The sequence below is a fragment of the Gracilinanus agilis genome, chromosome 4 (genome assembly GCF_016433145.1).
Source record: "Gracilinanus agilis isolate LMUSP501 chromosome 4, AgileGrace, whole genome shotgun sequence".
NCBI lineage: Eukaryota > Metazoa > Chordata > Mammalia > Didelphimorphia > Didelphidae > Gracilinanus > Gracilinanus agilis.
Window position 1 is genome coordinate 397,375,047 of NC_058133.1, and position 24,302 is coordinate 397,399,348.

General features: G+C 35.5%; 1 protein-coding gene across 1 annotated transcript in view; it reads left to right on the plus strand.

Moving 5' to 3' along the window:
• Positions 1–2,332: 2,332 nt before the first annotated feature.
• The window catches only part of ECT2L (epithelial cell transforming 2 like), a 114,002-nt gene continuing 92,032 nt past the window's right edge, over positions 2,333–24,302 (plus strand). The window contains exons 1-2 of the mRNA XM_044675446.1: positions 2,333–2,458; positions 2,911–3,023. Coding sequence (XP_044531381.1) covers positions 2,333–2,458; positions 2,911–3,023 — 239 coding nt within the window. The remainder of the gene's footprint in view (positions 2,459–2,910; positions 3,024–24,302) is intronic.

Below are 24,302 nucleotides of genomic sequence, written 5' to 3' on the forward strand. Positions count from 1 at the left end.
AAAGTTGGACTGGGAGCAGCAATGAAGGGGGAGTCCCACTCTGGCATTTCAAATTTCTGGTCATTTGAGTTACAAGTAGGGCCAAGCTGTCTGGCTCAAAAAGGAATATGCCAGTTTCTGAGTCATAAACAGAACTTCCTGAAACACCTTAATTTTCCCCTCCCAGTTTCCTTGCAAGGTAAACAAATCTGGGCTAGGTTGGGCCTTGGAAACTGATGTGACTAAGGGCAAGAGACTGGACCACAGGTCATTCAGTAGACATTCATTAAGCACCTACTGTGTGCCAGGCACTAAGATCTGGGGGTACAAAAGTCCTTGCCCTGAAGGATCTTATAATCTAATAGGGAAACATAATATACACATTTGAATAATGCACACACACACACACACACACACACACACACACACACACACACGCACATACACAAAGCTAAAAAGAGGGAAAAGAAGTCTTGGGGAAGAAGGTTTCCAGTGCCAGAGGTCATGTGGAATACATTTCTCAGAGTGCATGAGTGAGACATGAAGAATTGTTGGCCTTTAAAGTGGGAGCCCACTTTAAATGAAGGCTTTGAGAGTTCTTTGCTTAGCCCTCCAACACTCCAGTCAGAGAGGCAGAGAGTACTGAGGGTCCTGATGAGGTATGAGCACCAAAGCTGATATAGGCTCTCAGGTTGATGAGTTTCCAGATAGTGGGGTCCAGGTCAAGGAGTAAAACTGCTAGAAAAGGTATAGGTAATAGCAATAACTTCAGTGTAGACAGTTTGTACCTCTGGAGCTCCAAACATTGTTTCTATGTGTATGTGTATGCGTATTCAACAAATTAGTAATAAAACCAAGAAGAGCATCCAAATATCATGCCAGCTCTCTACCTCTAAAACTGTTTGGTCTGTTGATTTTGATGTGTAGTATTCAGCTCTAAAAAGTGGTGCAGCATGGTAGATAGAGGGTCCATAGAATTAGGAAGAGGTTGGTTCCAAGTCTTGCCTCTGATACAATGAGCTCTTTGACTCTGGGGAAATCATTTAAACCTCTCAGTTAGTTTCTCTGGGCAACTTTCTAGGACTCTAAGTTTCAGACGAATTTACTAATCTACCTTAAACAATCAACAAGTATGCATTAGGTGTTTAGGGGCAAGACAAAAGATTCAAGAAGGGAAGACAGGAAGGGAGATAAATTTGATCATATAACTTAGGAAAACATATGGAAATTTGATATTACATGTAATTGGTAAAAAATAAAAATAAAAATATTTTTTAAAAAACTTCAAGAAGCTTATATTTTACTCAGGGAAAGAACCTGAGTGTATAATTTTAGGAGAGAGAATACTAGTAATTGAGCAGGCAGGTGGTATAGCAGATAAAGCCCAAGGCAACCTGAGTTCAAATCCAGTCTCAAACACTTACTACTAGCTGTGTGACTCTGGGCAAGTCACTTAACCCTGTTTGTCTTGTTTTCCTCATCTGTAAAATGAGCTGGAGAAGGAAATGGAAAACCACTCTAGTATTTTTGCCAAGAAGACTCAGATGGGGTTACAATGAGTTGGACGTGACTGAAAAATGACTGAACAACAATACTAGTGACTAGGGTGGCACTTAAGCTGAGTCTTGAAGGAAATTCAAGATTCCAAGAGGCAAGGGTGAGGACAGAGTACATTTCAGGCATGGAGGACAGGTAGTACAAAGACATGGAGAGGGGAGATGAAGTGTCATGTATGCAGAACAGCAGAGAGTTCAGTATGGTCAAATGTCAAAGTGTAAAGAGGGAAGTTGAAGAAGTGGAAAATTAGAAAAGGGTCAGATTTTCAAGAGATTTAAATGTTAAACATAGGAGCTTATACTTGATCCCTGAGACAATAGGAAGCCTTTAGAGTTTATTGAGCAGGGACCCTAACATGCAGATGTACTTTAGGAAAAATCTCTTTGCTGGTGGAGTATAGATTAGAGTGCCGAGAGGCTTAAGACAGAGAAGCCAGGTGGAAGGTTAATTGGCAGTACAGGTAAGAGATGCCAAGTAAATGTCTGAAATTAGGTGGCAGCTGTATGAGGGAAGAGGAGACAAGAAGTAAAAAATATTGAGATGGGTAGAAGGCATTTCTACACCAGGAATTCCTCATATTGAAGCCATGGGTCCAGACTCTCCCTCCCAACCTCCCTCCCAAAACAACCTACCTCCAAAAAAAAAAAAAAAAAAAAAAAAAAGAAGTGCTAAGATGTTGCCAACAATGTAATGATTATTAAAATAGTTTAACAGTATCTTTTGATCTATTGTATATTTCTAGGAATCCTTTATCAAAATATCTCAGTAATGGAATAAACTTTTAGCTTCTGGAATCATGAATAGAGAGATCTCTACAGAAATGTCATTAAGAGACTCTTCCAACGAAAGCCAGGTGATTGAGTGCTTTCAAACAAAGTTCAGCACCTGGACACCAATTACTAACAAATCATTAAATAAACAGGTAAGTTACTTTCTAGTATGACAGAAATTACAAGCTTAACTTTGCTGTAAAGTGTAGATCCACATTTTGCTAAATTTTTTTTAAATTCCCATATAAGTTCTAGATGCTAGATCTAGATCTAGAGCTAGAAGGGAACTCAGAAGTCATCTAGTCTTTTTCATTTTACTCTTGAGATACTGAAGCCCAAAGAGATTGTATTATTTGCTCAAGTTCCCACACACAGTAAGCAGCTAAAAATTAGTTTGAATGCTAATCCAAACTCAGGTGGTCTGATTTTAAATCCAATGTTCTTTCCAAAACATCACAAACTTACAGATCTTAAAACAATGATGTCCTTGATATGTCCATTCAATAATATTTATTCTGTCTACTTGGCAAGTGCCACGTTGCACTGGGAACACATCACTTATAAAGTGAAATATACAGAAATATTTCATCTTATTTTCTTACAGCTCTTTCAGGAACGAGTTAGTCTTATAACTCATTGGTTTAATCTATGGACTGACAAGCAACGTAAAGAATTTCTACTTACAATATTGCAAAGTTGCAGTCACTCACAACTGAAGTAAGTTTTAATACAAAGATATGTTTGTTGTTTTTTCAGGAAAGTAAAATATGATGAGATGTTTATTTGAATTTAAAAAAATGTATTTCTTTTCTTAAAACTTAAAAAAAAACCCAACTTTCAAAATAATATTTATGCAGATTCCTTCAGTACAAAACTATCTGCTGAGGCGTAATATATATGGTTTGGAACTGGAAAGGAGCCTTTGAGATCACCTAATATAATTTGTTCATTTTTCAGATAAGGCAATTGAAGCCCATGGAGGGAAAGTGACTTCTATAAAGTGACCCAGGGATTATCAGAGTAAGGATTTGAATCCAGTTGCTTAGACTCCAAATTCAGTGCTATTCATTCAGTACAGCAAGAATTTACAAAAGGCTTCAATAATTTTTCTCCTATAATATAAATTGTGCTTCCTACAACTATTAGACTAATGTTGTATTCATCAAACAGAAGGCAAAACAGAGTGCACATGAAATGCATCTGGAATAATGCCAACATCAGTATTTATTACTAGCATGACATGTATCTACTGATCATTGAAAACATTGCCCTTTTCTTGATACTCTCACCTTGGTCTCTCCTTTCCCACCTCTTCTCCTTCATCTTTTTTGCTCACCATTCTATACCTTTTCCTACCTATCCCAACTCTTCTCAGAATCTATGTACTTTCTAATTCACTTATATTTAAAAAAAAAAATCCTTACCTTCCGTCTTGGAGTCAATATTGTGTATTGGCTCCAAGGCAGAAGAGTGGTAAGGGTAGGCAATGGGGGTCAAGTGACTTGCCCAGGATCACACAGCTTAAGAAGGGTATGATCACATTTGGACACAGGACCTCCTGTCTCTAGACCTGGTTCCCAATCCACTCAGCCACCTACCTGACCCACTAATTTCCTTCTCTTTCTTACTCAACTACTTTACTTCCCAAAGCTTCCTTGCATAATTCTGGACACTCATATGCATTCAATGCTAATTTATTGAGTCACTGATTGGAGACAGACACTAGTTTGTCCATTCAAAGAGGCTGCTAAGAAAAGCAACAAGAAATATCCAGATTGGTGAATTTTTTAAACATATATTTTATGCTGAATCTTGATTGTAGGTTGTTTCCCTTCCTTTCGTCTTTCTCCCTCTTGAGATAACAAATCCAGTCACTTTGTAGTTTGCTATAATCTTATCCCTTATTACAAATCAAGCAATTTTAGCAGTAACCACTTGAGGTCATTAGAGATCTTGTGGCACATTTTTCAAGGAATAGCAATATTAGACCTGAAATTCTGTCTTCAGGTAAACCTACATTGTTTCTGTAGCATTTAGATTTTTCCTTTTGTAGGACAGGAACATCAGTTCTGTAATTAGCCTATTTGAAAGGAACAAAGTACTGCGCTGATAACTAGGGATAGAATTAGAAAAGTAAGAAAATCTCTGTTTTTAAGGTTCTCACATTCTTACAAGAGGCATTCAGCTTCAATTCAGATAGAAAGGACCAGTGGCTTTTATGGTTCAAATCAAGTGGTAATGTATCCTCTATATTGTTGTTTTCTTTGATAAATCCATGTCTGCTAAATCATCGAATGGAGCCAAGGACTTTGGTGATGAAAACTGGGTCTTCTGTACCTATAGCTGCTGAGAAGGTAGAAACTGTAGCACCCGGAGTCTATCCACAAAGGTTCTCCAAATGATGACTGTGTGATTGATGACGGCTGGGGTCTGCTGGGCATTGCTATTTTAGGGGCTCCTGGGTTTATCTGCCCTTTAGTTGAAGGTGGTCAGCAGTTGATATGGTGGTGGTAGGGCTGGTAGAATGCCCCTCCACAAGGGCTCGTTCACCTTGATGACGGCTATAAATGATGGACTAGAAGCAGGGCCTGTGGTCTAGGCTGTACCTGCTATCCTCAGGGCTTCTGAGCATATGATTCTAAACTATTTCCTTTGAAGCCAAAGGGCAGGTGGTGGTCAGGGTGGTTAGCAGTAGCTTGATTCACTTAACACATGTCATCCCATGTCTCTCCTTCAGGATGTTTTGCTTCGTTGATTTGCCCGCCTTGTGGGTGACCATTGGTGTTGGTGGAGGAAAAGACTAGCCCTTTGCACAAATATTGCTACCCTCCCCAGGACCCTGGCTTTGGGAGCTAAGCTAAAAGCAGAGCCATTGATCTCGGTGATATTTTCAGCTTTGCACAATTTAATAGTAGTTATATTTCTTCATCAAAACATATATACCCTTCAAAGTTCAGTGAAATGTTTATTAAATATTCTAGGTTAGATGTCATACTTAGGAGTCTATTGATATTAGTGAAAATGATGTGTGAATATTTTATGGCAAGATTTGACCTGCTGGGCTCATCTTAAGTCATGTGAGGCTAAAAAATTCATTAAATCCCTTTGGATTAACACTAGAGCAGTTCGAACTAAGATTTTCAGATATTGCTCACTATTCTAATTCACACTACTCACACAAACAAGTTGGGTATCCAAGATGCAAATACTACTTCATATTCTAGGGGCAACCCTGTGGATGGCTACCCCAGACACTATACCTCACAAGCCCCCACCAATGTGTTTCCCATTCATTATCAACCATTAGTCTCAAACCTTAGAAGATATTTCCACAATGAACACTATAGCTCACAATCCCCCCCACCAATGTGTTTCCCATTCATTATTAACCATTAGATTCAAATCTTAGAAGATATTTTCACAAATGGCACAGCAAGAACTGTAGTTACAAAGAATTCATTCCCCTCACCTGAACTTGTGATATCCTTTCCTAACAAAATACATAGATTCTGGAGGCTGGGGGAGGAAGGGAAAGAGTGACCACAAACTTGTAGTAAGATAGTGAGGCACATAAGTAGGGATGCCCAGATTTGTAATAGGTATAGGCTTTAGAAGTAGAAAGTATATTTTTTTACTTCTAAAGCCTATACCTATTTCACATTGTGCTTTCATTTCCTAGGGCATCCTCATGCACTTTGCTGTGGGACAAGTATCCATGTTAATGATAGACAAGTCTCTCCTGGGCTATCTCCTTGCAGGGCACAGATTCTTTTCTAAACTGAACCTCACAGGTAACAGCACCAGGGCAATGATTAATTGATCTACCAGACTCCTTAGGCTTGCCCTTTGATAGGTCGGTGTAGCCTCTATTCCAGCTTCAGGTTTGGCACTGCATGACTAGGCTCTTTCAGCTGGCATGCTACTATGACTTTTCAGAAAGGAGAGAGACACTTAGTCTAGGATTGGCAGAAGTCTTTTCAGTACTGTTCCCTCAGGATTTTTGATCTGAGGTTTATCATTTCCCAGGCAGAGAGAGGGAAAGGTACTGCTTCTTTCTCTCTGAGGGTTTGCCTGGCCCAGAATTAGTTCTCTATGTAGTTATATTTCCCAGATTCTGTTGGGATCTTATGAAAAATGAATGGCTGAAGAGAGTGAGTCAGTCTTGGCCTTGGAGTTCATTATCTCTCTTGGCCTTTTCATATTCAACTGAGTCACCTTAAGCCTCAGAATCCCTACTAAAATGTGGTATCCTTAATTTACACCTGAAAGGACCTCGCCCTAACATTTCCTTTTATCTGTCTTTCTCCCATAAACTTTAATTTTGCTGAAGTCTAAAAGAGACACACCCTTAGGTCAGGAGGCTCAGAGCTTTTCTAGGGCCAGGTTGATACAATGGAAACCCGGAGGCTGGATATAGAGTAAGAGGAGCTTTTTTTTTTTTTTTAAATAAACCCTTACCTTCTGTCTTAAGAGTAAATACTCTGCATTGATTCCAAGGCAGAAGAGTGGTAAGGGCTAGGCAATGGGGGTTAAGTGACTTGTCCAGGGTCACAGAGCTAGGAAGTGTCTGAGACTAAATTTGAATCCAGGACCTCCTGGGCCTGGCTCTCAATCTACGGAGCCACATATCTGCCCCTGAGGATCTCTTTTTAAGCCTCAGATCTGGTAGTTACTCACCTGTGTGAGTATTGCCAAGACCTTTCTTGATCTTGGTTCCTCATCTATGTTAGACTTTATGATCTCTAAGACTCCTTGAAGGTCTATGGTTAAGTTTTGACTAACTAGCAAAGGGAGAAAAAGGGACAGGAAACTCAAAATCAACTTTTCTGTGTTAGTTGTTTTAGAAGACAATTTGTTCAGAAAATAGGTTAGAATCAGGGATATATGCTGAGTCCAGCTCCTACCAGAGGAATGCCATTTGTTAAATTTCCATTGCATTTACACTTTAGAATCTGACAAATATCACAAAGAGGGCACTTGATTCATTGTTTTGTTGATTGCCTAGACTTAATAAAGTGATGATAAAGTGTCAATCATGCAGATTAAACTTACAAGTATGTCCTGCATACAGACACATTTGTTAAACATTTACCAGAATATCCCTGGTTTAAACCTCTGAGGAAAATGAGCTTTAGGATTTCTCATGAATTTCATAGAATTCATGCAGATTGCCCCATGAGCAAAAATGAAAGGGGAAAAAAATCATACTATTTGAAGTACTTATTTTATAATTTTACAATGTAAAAAAACTAAGATCTATTCTTATTACACCCACAGAAACGTCCATTATCCAATATCATTATTTTTTTTTTGCTTATGACACATCAAATTAAATGTGCAGATAGTTATAGTATGGAATATCATTGAGCAAGCTATTATAACACAAGAAACATTCTTCCTCATTGAAGTTTTAGGAACTAGACCTTTGAAAAACATTCTGAAGAGGATTTTACTACTGTTTCCACCAGATCCATACATGAAAAAATGTACAGATGATGTGTATATCAGAGGCATGCCAAAAGTGGTTTCTTGCTGTTGACACTAAGAAGCCAATTCCAAAACTGTCAAGTTTGATATTTCCCATGTTCTATGGCTCTTAAGACTAGAGCAAGAGAAGAAAGTCAGAGTGTTTTGGTCTGTCACACTTGGAAGAACTTGTGCAAACAACTCTCTTAATCAGCTTCCTTGCTAAACTCGTAGAACTGGTTTTCATAAACCTCCAGGTAGTGGCAGACTTCCTGATTATTCTTTATGCAAAGATCTCTTTATAAAAGCCAGGTATTTTCAAACAGGCAAGCTTTTGTTTCTCTTCAGTGGACACTGGAGTTTCAATATAATATTATTTATTACTGTGAGCAGATTTTTGGTAGGATATTAATAGTATACCTTACTTAATAAATTCATTTCAACTATTGGGTGCAAGATCTGATTTGTTTCATTCCCACTATAACATCAGGCAGGAGGTGGCAATAGACAGATACAAAAAATGGGATGAAGACACAGAACAACAATGCATAGACAGTGATGATGAACCTTCTAGAGATTGAGTGCCCAAACTGTACTCTCATGCTGCATGTGAGCCACCCCCACTAACCCCAGACAGGGGAGGGATAAAGTGCTCCCATTGGGCTGCTAGGCAGAGAGGCAGAGTGAAAAAATGTCTTCAGGTGTTGTGGAGAAGGGGAAGGAAGCAGCCCCCTCCAGCATGCATGCCATAGGTTTGCCAATACAGGAATAGAAGATTAGGGCCAACCTGAATCAGGGTCATGGAGCCTATGGTCAACTACACAGTCTAATTGTATGGTCACACTGACTTCCAAACATTTCCATACAGATGAAATCTAGTGAAGATAAACAAGGTCATAACATTTAGATAAAAGTGATTTTAATCAGATTAATAGGAAAAATGTCCTTGAGTTATATTAAGTAGTGAATTAAAATTTGTTGATCTTGGAAACAATAAAAATAATGACAGCTGAGCTTGGGGGAAGAATCACTATTTAAAATATTAAAAGCAACCTTTAAAAAGAAGATATCATTAAAAAGCTATCTCCAAGGATTACTGGGAAAAAAGAAGAGATGAGATATCTCCTTTGTGTTGGTGATAGTGGGGATTCAAGGCAGTTGAAAGAGAGAGGGTAGTACGTTCTATGCTGATTATATGCATAATAAACCTAAGAACCTCTTGAGAATCAGTTAGTTTCAAATATTACCTTTCTCCAGAGAAAGAACTGTTGGAGTCATATGAATGTGGATCAAAACATACTATCTTTCACATGAGTACATTTATGGTTTTATTTGGGGATTTTGGTTATATATTAGTTTGCTCTTACAACAATGACCAATGTGGAAGTGTGTTTTGAATAATAAAAATAAAATATATATAAAAAATATTTTAAAAAATAAATTACATTTCTAAAGTCATTGCTCCAGACACCTCATTCTCTAATATGGACTGAGAAGAATCAGATAGTGACTTGGCCTGGGGAGAAGGGGAGAAAGGTTTAGGCAGAAAACACAAGCTTTTTTGAAAAGGAAAAGGGAGAGGAATGTTTAAATTTCCATAAGGAGAAGAGGAAAAGCCTGGAAAATTCTTAAAAAGGATAAGATATATGTGTATGTATAGTTAAAAAAAAAAGTCTGACAAAATATTTAACACCTGGAATAACTCTTCTCTCATAAGTAGGTCTTAGTTTGAATTGTCCTATAAGGGAAAGACCGACAAATGAGAGGCCATTCCTTAGAGTATGCTCATATTTGCTCTTCTTGGCATGAGCAGATACTACATTACTAGTTTCAATCTGATATTGGTAACTTGGGAAAATCTGTTTCCATTCGTTGGTGACTAAAAGACTAGCTCTATGAACTGACCAAAAACCACCTAATTGCCTGAGGAACCAGAAAGTTTGTAGATGCTAAACTGGAGCTATATTTTGAGTTTAAAATGGATGAAACCATCCCCTCTTTGTTTCTTTTCCTCCTTAGAGAAAAGTTTTATTTTTTCCTAATCTTTTTTTTTTAATTTTTTTTTTTATTTTAAACCCTTAACTTCTGTGTATTGACTTATAGGTGGAAGAGTGGTAAGGGTAGGCAATGGGGGTCAAGTGACTTGCCCAGGGTCACATAGCTGGGAAGTGTCTGAGGCCGGATTTGAACCTAGGACCTCCTGTCTCTAGGCTTGGCTCTCAATCCACTGAGCTACCCAGCTGCCCCCTTTTTTTCCTAATCTTAAAAGAGTTAATATTCTAATCAGGAATACTCAGGTAATCAAGAGATTCATTAGAATTATTAGAGTTTCCAGCAGCAACTGTATATGGTAGTAGAAATCTGATCCGAGTGGCGGTGGTTGATAACAGAGGAAGTACCTACAGATGAAAATGTAAAGACAGATCATCTGAGAATGTTGTCAGCTTGAAGGATCATGATACTTTGTGACAAAGAGGAATGCTGGCTCTGGATCATATTAAATTCTCAGTTCTTAGAGCCTAGGAGATAGTTACACCTCAAAGGAGTCTTATGAGGACTCCTCAAAGGGAGAAAAAGACTTCTAGAGCTACAATTCATATAGTGCTCCTTTTCCCTATAGTACAGGGGTTGGCAACCTTTTTGGCCGTGAGAGCCATAAACGCCACATTTTTTAAAATGTAATTTCGTGAGAGCCGTACAGGGCTCACAGTGCCGCTCCTGTAACAGCTCCTGGAAAAAAATTGACTTTATGGCTCCTGCAGAAAGAGCCATATCTGGCCCTCAAAAGAGCCAGATATGGCTCAAGAGCCATACGTTGCCGACCCCTGAACTAGAGACAGTTTTAGAAAAGCAGGTCGCCTTTCCAACCTAACTTGGAGCTTATCCTGTTCATTTCCTTTTGCTACCACTCTTCCCTAAATATTCTATTCAGGACACAATTTACTTTGTAAATCAATTAGTTATTGATAGCCTTGTTAAATAGGAACATTTATCTCTATAATGGAAAACGAGGAGGCAATGGGATTAGACATTAAGAAATACAATATTTCACAGCAAGGAAAAGAGAGAAACCAATAGCTACTTTAATTTGCTCTTAGATCATTGGCTTAGGTCAGGACAAATCTATCATAATGTAGCTAAATTTCTCACTTTCCATAAAAGCAATAAGATGATTCCATAGTACATAAAGCAATGTCCTTAGGGGATATTTGACAGACAGAAGATAATTTTTATTTGGCTTTTTTACTGTCGGGGAATTTTTTTCAAATTAATTTATGTAATCTGATTATTCATTCTTTACTTCTTTCAACTTCATTTCTTTTCATTCACTAAAAATACTCTTTTCAGAAGGAACTTTAAATAGTAATAATACCTTCTATTTGCATAAAGTATATATACTATGAACTTATAATTTTTATATACATACTTATATATACCTTATATATTTTACATATAGAATATATATGCTTCTACTGAACCTTCTATTTGTATAATGCATATATTATATGTGTACTTATATAATATATCATTACATATATCTTCTATTTGCATAATGTTATATATACTTATTTTTTTGCATGTGTATACACACATATATATACATATATATTTCTACTGAGCATCTCTTCCCTCTAAATCAGCTAAGCAAAGAGTATTATTCGTAGCAAATTTAATAGATCCTTGAGACAAGTTTTTAAGAGCAGATTTACATTCCTACTAGATCCAGACTTCTTTTCATGATTTCGTAAATGTTACAAAGGAATGTGAATGAAGTTATTGCTCAAAACAACACCTAAAATAAGAAAGCAAAATCTGAACTGAACCAAATATAGTACTAAAGATTAGAAGATCATCATTTTCTTGGTGCCAATTATCATATATTTTTTAAAGTTTGTTAATGTCTTGGGGTTTTTTCCCCCATATTTTATTGCCATGCAAAACACACTTCTTTATTGGTCATTATTCTAAGAGCACACTCATACATAATGAAAACCTCCAAATAAAACCATAAATACACTAATGTGAAAGATGACTTCAATAGTGTTTTCTCTGGAGGTGACTAGCATTTCCCATCCTAAATCTCTCAGGTTTGTCCCAGATCACTGCATTGCTGAGTAGCCAAGTTTTCACAGATAATCATTGTCCATTATTTTAGTTATTGTGTATAGAGTTCTCCCAATTCCGCTTATTTCACTCTGCATCAGTTCTTACAGATCTTTCCAGCTTTTTCTGAAATCATCTTGCTTATCATTTTTCATAGCACAATAGTATTCCATCACCAACATGTACCACAATTTGTTCAGCCATTCCCCAAATGATGGCCATCCCTTCAATTTCCAATTTTTTTTGCTACTACAAAAAACACAGCTATAAATATTTTTGTACAAGTAGATCCTTCCCCATTTTTATGATCTCTGGGATACAGACCTAGTAGTGGTATTACCAGATCAAAGAGTATACACAATTTTATATAGTCCTTTAGGTATAGCTCCAAATTGCCCTCCAGAATGGTTAGATCAGTTCACAACTCCACCAACACTGCCTTAGTGTCTCAGTTTTGCCACATCCCCTCCAACATTTACTGCTTTCCTTTACTGCCTTATTGACCAATATGATAGATATGAGGTGTTGTTTTCATTTGTATCACTCTAAACAAGAGTGATTTGGAACATTTTTTTCATATGATTATTGCTAGCTTTGATTTCTTCAACTGAAGATTGCTTCTTCATATCCTTTGACCATTTGTCAATTAGGAGAAATGTCTTTTTTTTTTTATGCCACAGATATTTCCTCTTGTTTCCTACCCTCTACCCAGAACCTTCCATCATGAAGAAAAACAACTCAGCAAAATCAACAAGTGTGACAATAAATTTTTTGGACATCACATTCAGTACATAGCATGTGTAAATCATATCTATCTATTAGGAGGAAGATGCATTTTATTATTTGTCCCTTGCAGCTAACAATATTGTTCATTGCTCTCAGTCTGTTTTCAATTGCTTCTAGGGTTGTTTTCATTTATACTGTGTTCATTGTGCATAAGACACCCAGTGGATAAAACACTAAGCTTAAAGACAGGAAAAACACATCTTCCTGAATTCAAACCTGGCCTCAGACTCTTATTAGCTATGTGAATGTAGGCAAGTCCCGTAACCCTATTTACCTTGGTTTCTTAATATGTAAAATGAGCTGGAGAATGAAATGGCAAACCACTTCAGTATCTTTGCTAAGAAAGCCCCAAATGGGGTAATGAAGACTTGAACACAACTAGAAAAAGAAGGACTGAACAACAAAATCTATTGTGCATATTGTTATGTTAGTTCTACTTTTCTTCTTTGTTGATACAAATCTTTTCAGAGTCCTTATTTGCCATTTTTAAAAGTGAAATAATATTCCATTGCATTGATTTATGATAATTTGTTTAGCCATTCTCCCAATTAATAGGTACATACTTTGTTTCTAGTTTTTTTGCTTTGACAAAAGAAAGGTACTGCTATTAATATTATGGCATAGCCAACGACCATATTGAAACCTTTGTTTAATACCCTCTCTGCTTTGGTCAGCACAAAGTTGCATGTTGTTTCATTACTCTGAAAATTAGTTAATTGCGAATAAGATCATGAGACCTTTGGTGAAGCATATGGGCAAGGGTGTAGAACATGAAAAAGCCCTGTTTTTTAATTCATCTTAAAATGTTTTTTAAAATTATGTTTTGTAACTTAAGTCCCTTTGAACTTTTCCCTGTTGGAATGCATATAAAGGGCTTAGTACAAAAACTTTTCTCAGGGAAATGAATTAAGGATGGAAATCAAATTGTGAACAAAGAATACTTCTCTTAAAAAAGAGAGAGAGAGAGAGTATTCTTGAGTTAAGATCCTAGCCTTCTCCAGCCTAAGCATAGGAGATATAAGACAAAAATAGAAAATGGACCCTATCCTTAAAAATCTTATATTTTTCTGAAATTGAATGTAGATCCTTTTATTCCCAAATTCAGTAAGCTTTATTTTACTCTATAGCTTTCTTCTACTTTGACTACAAACATGTGTGATGATCTTTTCCTTCTGTGAATGTGAACCATTCTTTTGTCAATATAATTTGTCTTGCAAATATCATGTTCAGTTCTGTCTGGCTACCATATTTTTAAGAAAACATTGATAAAGAGAACTTAAGTAAAAGTTTTGGAGATCTTGTCACATGAAGAACCAAGCTCTGGGACACTGGGAACACTGCCTCCAGGAAAAGGCACCACAAGTGGAAATCTCCACCATGAGAATTTCCATCGTGGGAGTTTTCCAAAGCACTGAAGAACTTGGGTCTTATATACATTTTAGAGAAAAAAGGAAAGGAAGTACAACTGTTTGGCTTACATCCAGGCTGGGGAAGAAGGATTCCAGCCAGAGGCTAGACTACCTGAAAAACTAGATACTATTGGAGAAAATTCTAAGACAAAAAGGTACTTAAGATTAGATTATATCTACTACTATCTAGGCTCAGATCACTGAGTACTTTAAGGCTTTTTGTTCAGTCTAGGACAAAGCTATTAAACTCATCTAGAGTAATTCAGGGATGCCTGAGGTTTTCATAAAACAATGTGTCAGATTACAAATAGCATTTTTCATAATAAATCCTTTGGAACTGTCTTAGAGCACTGTATAGATCAGAATAATTGTCATTACAGTTGATTATCATACAACTTTGCAGCTAATGTGTAAGATGTTCTCCTGGTTCTGGTCATTTCACTTTGCATTAATTCGTATGTTTCTGGAACCATCCTGCTCATCATTTCATACAACATGATAGAATTCTATCACAATTATATACCACAATTTGTTCAGTCATTTTGTAATTAATGGTCATCCCCTCAATTTCCAGTCCTTTGCCATCACAGAAAGACCAGTTATAAATAATTTTACATTTGGTCTTTTTCCTTTTTCTCTGACCTCTTTGGGAAACATACCAAGTAATGGTATTGCTGGGTTAAAGGGTATGTATCCTTTTACACACCTTTGGGTATAGTTCCAAATTGTTCTCTAGAATGGTTGGACTATTTCACAACTTCACCGACATTGCTTTAGTGTCTCAATTTTCCCACATTCCTTCCAATATAGGTCATTTTCCTTTTCTGTCAGATTAGCCAATCTGATGGATGTGACATAGTACCTCAGAGTTATTTTAATTTGCACTTTTCTAATCAATAGTGACTTAGAGCATTTTATATGATAATAGATATCTTTGATTTTTCATCTAAACATGGCCTATTCATATCTTTTGACCTTGTCTTGATATATGATGTGAGATCTTAGTCTATACCTAGTACCTGCCAAACTGCTTTCTAATTTTCTCAGGAATTTTTGCCAAAAAGTGTTTTCTTGTCCCAAAAGCTTGGGCCTTTGAGTTATCAAGCATTGGACTACTGTGGTCACCTATTCCACTGTATTTCTTAGCCAGTACCTGATTGTTTGGATTGCCACTTTGTAATACAGTTAGAGATCTGGTTACCTTCCTTCATATCTTTTTAAAAGATTCCCTTGATATTCTAGATCTTTCCTTCTTCCAAATGAACTTTGTTATTATTTTGTTTAGCTCTGTAAAATAATTTTTTGGCAATTTGATTAGTAGGATACTGATTAAGTAAATGAATGTAGATAGAATAATAATTTTTATTATATTGGCTCAATCTACCCATGAACAATTAACTTTTTTTCTAATCATTTAGATTTGACTTTATTTGTGTGAAAAATGTTTTGTAATTGTGTTTATGCAATTCTTAGTTTCATCTTGTATATGGTAGACTATCAAGTATTTTATATCATCTGAAGTTATTTTTTAATTGAATAATTTAATTAAATTAATTAATTTAGAATGTTTTTCTATGGTTACATGGTTACATGATTCATGTTTTTTCCCTCCCCTCCAACCCCCAACCCTCCCCCAATAGCCAACACACAATTCCACTGGGTTTTACATATATCATTGATCAAGACCCATTTCCATATTATTGATAATTGCACTAGGGTGTACATCCCCAATCATATCCCCATCAACCCATGTGTTCAAGTAGTTGTTTTTCTTCTGTATTTCTACTCCCATAGTTCTTTCTCTGGATGTGGATAATGTTCTTTCTCATAAGTCACTCAGAATTTTCCTGGATCATTGCACTGCTGCTAGTAGAGAAGTCCATTATATTTGATTGTACCACAGTCTCTGTGTATAATGTTCTCCTGGTTCTGCTCCTTTCACTCTGCATCAATTCCTGGAGGTCATTCCAGTTCACATGGAATTCCTCCCACCTGAAGTTATTTTAAATGGATTTTCTCTTTCTATCCTTATTGGACTTTGTTAGTTTTATATATAGACATGTCTATATATAAAGGCTGATAATTTATGTGGGTTTATTTTATATCCAGCAACTTTGAAGAAGTCATTAATTGTTTCATCTAGTTTTTAGTTGATTTTCTAGGATGCTATATCATATCATATTCAAAGAGTGAGAGTCTTATTTACTTATTGCTTATTCTCATTCTTTTGGTTTCTTTTTTCCCCTCTTAGCATTTCTAGTACAATTTTGAATAATAGTGGTGATAATAAGCATCCTTGTTTCACCCCAATCATACTGGGAAAGTTCTAGTCATCCCCTTTACAGATGGTGGTTACTGATGGTTTTAAATAGATATTAGTTATCATTTTAAGGAAGGCTCCATTTATTCCTGTGCCCAATGAGTGTTGGATTTTATCAAAAACATTTTATGCATTTATTGTAATAATTCATATTATTTTTGTTGATTTTGTTATTGATATGGCCAATTATTCTGATTCTTTTCCAATACAAAATTACTCCTGCATTCCTGGTATAAATCCCACCTGATCATAATGTATGATCTTTGTGATATATTGCTATAATCTTCTTGCTAGTATTTTATTTAACAGTTTTGCATCAATATTCATTAGGGAAATTGGTCTATAGTTTTCTTTCTCTGTTTTTTCTCTTCCTGGTTTATGTATCAGCAATATATTTGTGTTATAAAAGGAATTTGGTAGGACTCTTTGCCTATTTTCCAATTAGTTTTCAAAATATTAGAATTAATTGTCCTTTAAATGTTTGATAGAATTCACTTGTGAATCCATCTGGCCTTGGGGATTTTTTCTTAGGATATTCATTGATAGCTTGTCCAATTTATTTTTCTGATATGGTTACTTAAGTGTTATATTCCTTCTGTTATTTTGACTAGCTATCCATTTTACTTAGATAACCAAATTTATTTACATAGAACTGGTGAAAATAACTCCTAATAATTGCTTTAATTACTCTACAATGGTGTTGAATTTGAAACTTTTCATTCTTGTTGCTGGCAATTTGGTTTTCTTTTTTTTTTAAATCAATTTAACCAATAGTTGATCATTTTTATTGTGTGTGTTGGTTTTTTTTTAAGTCATAAAACCAGCTTCTAGTCTTATTTATTAGTTCAATAGTTTGGATTAGATTATTTACTTTCTAATTATATTCATTGCTGTTTTGAAAATATAGTTTTTATTGTATTATGATCTGAAAAGGTTGCATATAATATTTCTGCATTTGGTTATGAGATTTTTATGTCCAAATACATGGTCTGTTTTTGTATATGTGCCATATACCACTGAGAAAAAGATATATTCCTTTCTATGCTCATTCAGTTTTCTCCAGAGGTCTATCATATCTAACTTTTCTAAAGTTTATTCACCTCAATTACTTCATTCTTATTTATTTTATGGTTATATGAATCTAGTTCTGAGAGAAAAGTTGAGGTCCCCCACAAGTGTAGTTTTACTGTTTTACAATCTACTATTTTCCTCTCTGGTTTCAGAATATTAGGGAAGTTTTCCTTGATAATTTCTTGAAATGTGATGTCTATTCTTTTTTTGATCATAGCTTTCAGGTAGTCCAATAATTCTTAAATTATCTCTCTTGTAACGATTTTCAAGGTCAGTTGTTTTTACAATGAGATTTTTCATATTTTCTTCTATTTTTTCTTCTTTTGACTTTGTTTTCTTGCTTCTCGGTATTTCATGGAGACATTAGCTTCCACTTGCCCAATTTTATTTTTTGAAATTATTTTCTTTAGTGAGCTTTTGTACCCCTTTTTCCATTTGTCCAATTCTACTTTTAAGAAGTTTTTTTTCCCAGTGAATTACTCTACCTCTTTTTAAATTTGCTAGTTTTTCTTTTTAAGGATTTCTCTTTAGTGCATTTTTTTTAAATTCTTTTTTTTTTTTAACCCTTGTACTTCGGTGTATTGTCTCATAGGTGGAAGAGTGGTAAGGGCGGGCAATGGGGGTCAAGTGACTTGCCCAGGGTCACACAGCTGGGAAGTGGCTGAGGCCGGGTTTGAACTCTTTAGTGCATTTTTGCACTTTTTTTTTTTATCATTTGGACAATTCTTTTTTTTAAAATGCATTATTTCCTTTAGTATTTTTTACATGTGCCTCTTTTACCAAGCTATTATCTCTTTTCGTAATTTCCTTTTATCACTCATTTATTTCCCCAATTTTTCCTCTAACTCTCTTATTTTATGTTTAAAAGTCCCCCACCCCACCTTTTTTTTTTTTTTTTTAGCTCTTCCAGGATCTCTGGTTAGGCTTGTGTCCAAGTCACACTTTTTCTTTAATGCTTTGCTTATAACTGTTTTGACAGCTGTATTCTTTTGAATTTGCTATTCCCTCATCACTATGGTAATTTTTTATGGTCAGTTCTCTTTTTTGTTCTTAATTTATTTTTCCACGTTATTTGTGGACTTTATGTTAAAGTTGGGCTCTGCTCTTAGGGTAGAAGGGGCACTATCCCAAGCTTTAGTTTTTTCATGCTGATATTTTCACAGGTAATTCTAAGGTTCTCCAAATTTTCAGTGCTTATAAAGTGGTATGATCTAAGGAGAGGTTTGGACACTGCTCTCCTGCTCTGAACTCTGGTCTTTAACCAAGAAGGGACCTTGGTCCCCTATAGCCACAAGTGTCAGTGCTTGTCTTTGCCCTAGGACTTAGACCCAGAACTGTGTATGGGTAATACAATAGGGTCCTCCATTCATTGCCAGCAAAAGGCTCTTACAATTTTTGTGCTAAGAGCTCCTGAAGTTGCTACTCCTAATGCCTCCAAAGTCTGCTCCTGGCTTCTTAAGGTGAGGTCTATACTACATTGTAATCCATGTTACCAGCCTGATGAGACAGACCTTTCCTGATGACTTCCTAATTTGTCCTGTGAGGGAAAATTGTTTCACCTTGATTTTGTTGATTTTATTGCTCCAAAATTTGATGTGTGGCATTATTTTAAAGTTGTTTGGGGGGAGATATTGGGATTATTCAGTTGAGTTCCTTCATCTACTATGCTATCTTGGCTCTGCAAACTCTAAGGTGAATTTAAAAAAGCTAATATTTACTAACATCATGAATGAATATGTTTTCCCACAATATTTGACAGACAGTGTAGATGGCAGACACTGCTATAGTAAGAACGACAGAGGGAAAGGTACTATCAAGAAATAACCCCAAGGATAAGCATCAAACACCACCATGACAGAAAATTACCCTTGAGAATTACTGGAAATTTGGGAGAAGGAATTGGAACATCAATTGTTCTATTGCTTCAGTTGTGCCTGACTCACTATGACCTCCATTTGGAGTTTTTGGGACAAAGATAGTAGAGTAGTTTGCCATTTCCTTCTCCAGCTCATTTTACAGATGAGGAAAATGTGGCAAACAGGGTTAAATGACTTTCCCAGGATAACAAGGCTAGTAAATGTCTGAGGTCAGATTTGAACAAAGGAAGATGAGTCTTTCTCACTCTAGGCTGGCACTCTATTCACTATACTATCTAGCTGTCCTAGCTTACATCAATAGTTAGCTAGTATTCTCAGTAGAAAACTTGAAAACTATATTGATCATTTAATGATATGTGTATGTGTAAGCATTTATCTCTCTGTGTAGGCATGTGTATATGTTGAAAAGAATCTGGAAAACAAAATTATATCAGAAATTCTATTTTTTCAGTCAACAATGAAAAACAAAAATTGAATGGCTGAAGCAATACAAGAAGTGAAGGCAATAAAAAAAATGAACAAGCTGATTCAATATCAATTTTTTAAAACTAAGCTACAGTAATTGGAGAAATAAATGTCAGAGGCAAGAGAGAACCCCCCTGAAGAGAGAATAGGGGAAATTTCCAATTGTCTATATGGTTGTAAGAAGTCCAATACAGCAAGTCACAAGTTGAATCAAAATAAGAACAGAAAGCTATGGATCATTAATACAATGAACAACGGAACAGGCATATTTCAAAGGAGTGAGTGAAACTCTAACTTCTCTGAAAACTTGAAAGCAGCAATACTATATAAAAGCCATAATTACTGGTTCAAAAACTATGCAATGGCATGTGAATTACTAATAATACATTTCCTTTCTGATAAGAATCTGATTCCATTTTCCAAGTGGAAGACATAACATATCTTTTATCAAAAGTTAAGGACACCAATGACAGCTCTAAATGTCATGAATTATGTGTCTATATACTTTACACAAAGTATTTATAGCTTTTATCCCTAGAAACTTATAGCAACACTTACAAGTAAATTATATAATAACTAAGGGGTAAGAGTAGTGTGCTATTACCCTACTACCACCCCCTCCCCATCCTTTCCTCCACTTCTCCTCACTCTCCTTTTGGTCCCTTGTGCCATATCTTCCCCCTTTCCTCTCCCATCCTCTTACTTCTCCATTTCCTCCTCCCCCTTTCCTCCTGTCTCCCATCTTTTTCTCTTCTTTCTCCTCCCTATTTCTTCCTCCTCTCCCTCCACCACTTCTCTCTTTCCCTCTGTCTTTCTCTCTCCCTCATACTCTTCTCCTCCCTTTTTTCCACCCTTCACTCTCCCTCTAAAAGCTTGATAAAAAGCAACTTATTGATTCTGTAATTATTGAACAAACCGCCCAATGCTTCAGCAAGATTTATATTGCCTTTTTTGATGATCACAAAGTCCTTAATTCAATTTTCCCTGAACTTATTTACACACTATAAATGTACTATACAGATCCAGTAGTGTAGTGAGAACAATAGAGTATTTAATATCCATTAAGATAACTATTCTCTATTTAAAGCATACCACATTTTAAAGAAAATAACATCATGAATAATTTCTACAAAACATGGCATTATTCATGGAAAGAGTATAAATCCATTATTGTTGTTCTTAGTTTTAAATTCATGATTATTTCTCCCATATAGAATTAAGCATGGTAAATTTCCAAGACATGTGACCAATAAAATAAAGGTTTAAATATTTTCTCCAGTCCCTACTATTTTCAAAAAACTTCAGAGGAGGAATTATTTGCCAGAGGTAGATCAATTACAACTATTTCTTACAGGATCAGAAAGCAAGAAGCTCTTAGAAAAAAAAAAGACTAAAAGCATCAAACCTCTCAGCAGGAAGAAAATTCACTTAAAATTCTGAAGTGCAAGCAGATAAATCTGAGAGTATGCTAAAATTAGAAGGTACTGTGTGAATTTTCTTTAAATAATTAACTACCCACTGCCAATATTCAGCGTGAATCAGAGACAGATTTTAATTCAGTTTATTCACTCAGATTATGATACTCCACCAGCAGTTGATAAAAAACGTATACTTAACAATTCAGCTAGTAATATTTATATGTTACATGATACAAAGAAAAAAATTAACATATTATAATATAGTTAGTTAAACAAAAAAAGAGGTATGCTTGTTAAGGAAATTGTTTATCATTAGCTACAGGACCTAGAAAAAATGTGTGTCCTTGTTAGTACAACTAGTAGCATTAAATAAAAAGTAATCATATATCTCCTATCTGGTTAGACAAAGAAGAAGAAACATTCTTTGGGATGTTAAAATCCTCCTTTTGTAGCAATTTAGTTTTTTTGTACCAATTGGGAAGGAAAGAAGGCAAGGGTATCAGCTGTTGCTTCTGGTCCTACACTTGATGCCATGGTCATTCATGTATAATAAAAACATAAATTCAGAACAAAATGGAGTCAGTTATGTCCTCCAAAAAATCCACTTTCAGCAAAGGGAAGCTGAGTAACAAGATAGCTTAGAAATTCTAAACATCTCTAAAAAGCTAAAGGAAATTGAACAAATATTTGATGAAGCATAGGACTCCATGAATTCCCCAAGAGAACATGGAAGTTTAATAAGATATTCCAGAATAGTTCAAGAGAGAAATTAGAATCTTGAAAGATTTTTGGGAACAAATGGCAGGATTTATGGTTAGAATGGAAGAAATAATCAGTAAAATGGAAGAATTCAAATCTATAGTGGCAAATGTATCCAAAGAAGAGAAAGTACAAATATACTGAAGTGGAGAACAATCTGGAAGTTAAAAAATAATATTAAAAGACCACACAACAGGGGGCAGCTGGGTAGCTCAGTGGATTGAAAGCCAGGCCTAGAGATGGGAGGTCATAGGTTCAAATCTGACCTCAGACACTTCCTTGCTGTGTGACCCTGGGCAAGTCACTTAATCCCCATTGCCTGCAGCCCTTATCACTCTTCTGTCTTGGAGTCAATACCCAGTATTGATTCCTAGATGGAAGGTAAGGGTTTTTGGTTTGTTGTTGTTGTTTTTTTTTCAAGAACATACGACCTCTATATAAGCAAAATGCTGATCTTGAAAATATGATACACAGGCAATTTAAGGATCATAGACTTATTAGAAAGATAAGACCAATCAAAAAACCTGAACTCCATAATGCAAGTGAGAAAATTACACAGAAGTTCTGAATATTTAAAAAAGCACTAATCAAAAGAATCCACAGATTGCCTCCATAAAGACTGCCAAACTATAGATGTCAAACCAAAGCATCATATTAATTATTTGATGAATATTAATGACATCAAGTTTGTGGCTCCACCAGAAAAAAAAATTTAAACAACTCCATCTCATGAAATCTTTTTCTAATGATACCAAAAATCTCAAAATGTCATTTGGATTCAATAAGTATAAAATTGTTGGCATAAACAAAGGAAATAAAAACTCTGAAGGATCTGAGTTTGATTCTAGAAGGCACATTGAACCAGTAGTTGAAGCAGATACCTATAAAAACCTTGGGTCTTCTGCATGCAAGATATATTGAACATAAAGATAAGAAAAAGACCATGACTGAATTCATACAGAGGTTTCCTGATATCCTGGATTGAAGTTTGATGGGGAAAATGCATTTAAAACAATCAATATGTTTTCAATACCAGTCTTAATGTGTAGTCTCAGAACTATAAAATGGACCATAACAGATTTAAAAAGTATTTGAACAAAAACTCCACACAAAGCCTATCACTGTAAGGTAACTATAGAAAGAAATACTTTTGCCAAAAAAAAAAAAGGAAGAAGGTACTTACTTGATAGACATTCTTAGAACCTACATAAAAAAAAAAACCCTTTTGGAACAGGAAGACATCATAACATTGAGCAATAATAGCATGTTCTTGAAATCAGATTTATTGAATGTTAGGGGCTTATTTCCAGATGGAGCCTATGAAACAGATGAGATTCCAGAATGGAATCAGAGTTTTCCATGAGTGACATCCACAAGAACTTACCCAACAATATTTTTCTAAATATGTGTCAAAAATGGCTTAGGCCATATCATTATGTATACATGTATTGGAAATGGAGAAATCAGGATTATTGGCACCAGAATTACAAAAAGAATATCCTTAAGGAGTTCAGATTTAGTCATTTCTACAGATTATTCAAGGAAATAGTTTAAAAAAAAACAAAAAACAAAAAACCCTGCAACATATCTCTGTAGGCTATGAAAATTTTGGAACTATTGAAGACCTTTCAAGACATCACCTAGGAACTAGAATTATACCTCAGAAACTCACTAACTTTCATGAACAGGAATAACAAATTTCTATGGTACAAAAACAGACTTCAAAATATCTTAGACAACTCAAAACAAGCTTATTGAAAGCAGAGTATTTTTATAGGTTGAACTATTATAATGATATATATGAAATCTGTAAAACCTTCAGAACAATGCTTTTAAAAGTAGTTGTCATCCCTAATACTGATAATCTCCAAACTAAATAGAATAAAAATATTATATAAACATGGAATATAGTATAGGAATGGGGTAAAGTTTATATCATCTCTATTTTCCTGCCTTCTATTATATATATATTTTAAACCCTTAACTTCTGTGTATTGGCTCTTAGGTGGAAGAGTGGTAAGGGTGGGCAATGGGGGTCAAGTGACTTGCCCAGGGTCACACAGCTGGGAAGTGTCTGAGGCCAGATTTGAACCTAGGACCTCCAGTCTCTAGGCCTGACTCTCAATCCACTGAGCTACCCACCTGCCTCCTATTATATATATTTTTAGTGAGCCTACAAATGATTACATCTGATAATGCTTGTATTTAACTACAGAGAGCAGTTATTTTATTTACCTGTTAAATAATCCATGGAAATATAAAGAATAAAAGTAGTAAGGTAACTTGTCCCAGGACTATTTCCATCTGAACCTCACTGGAAA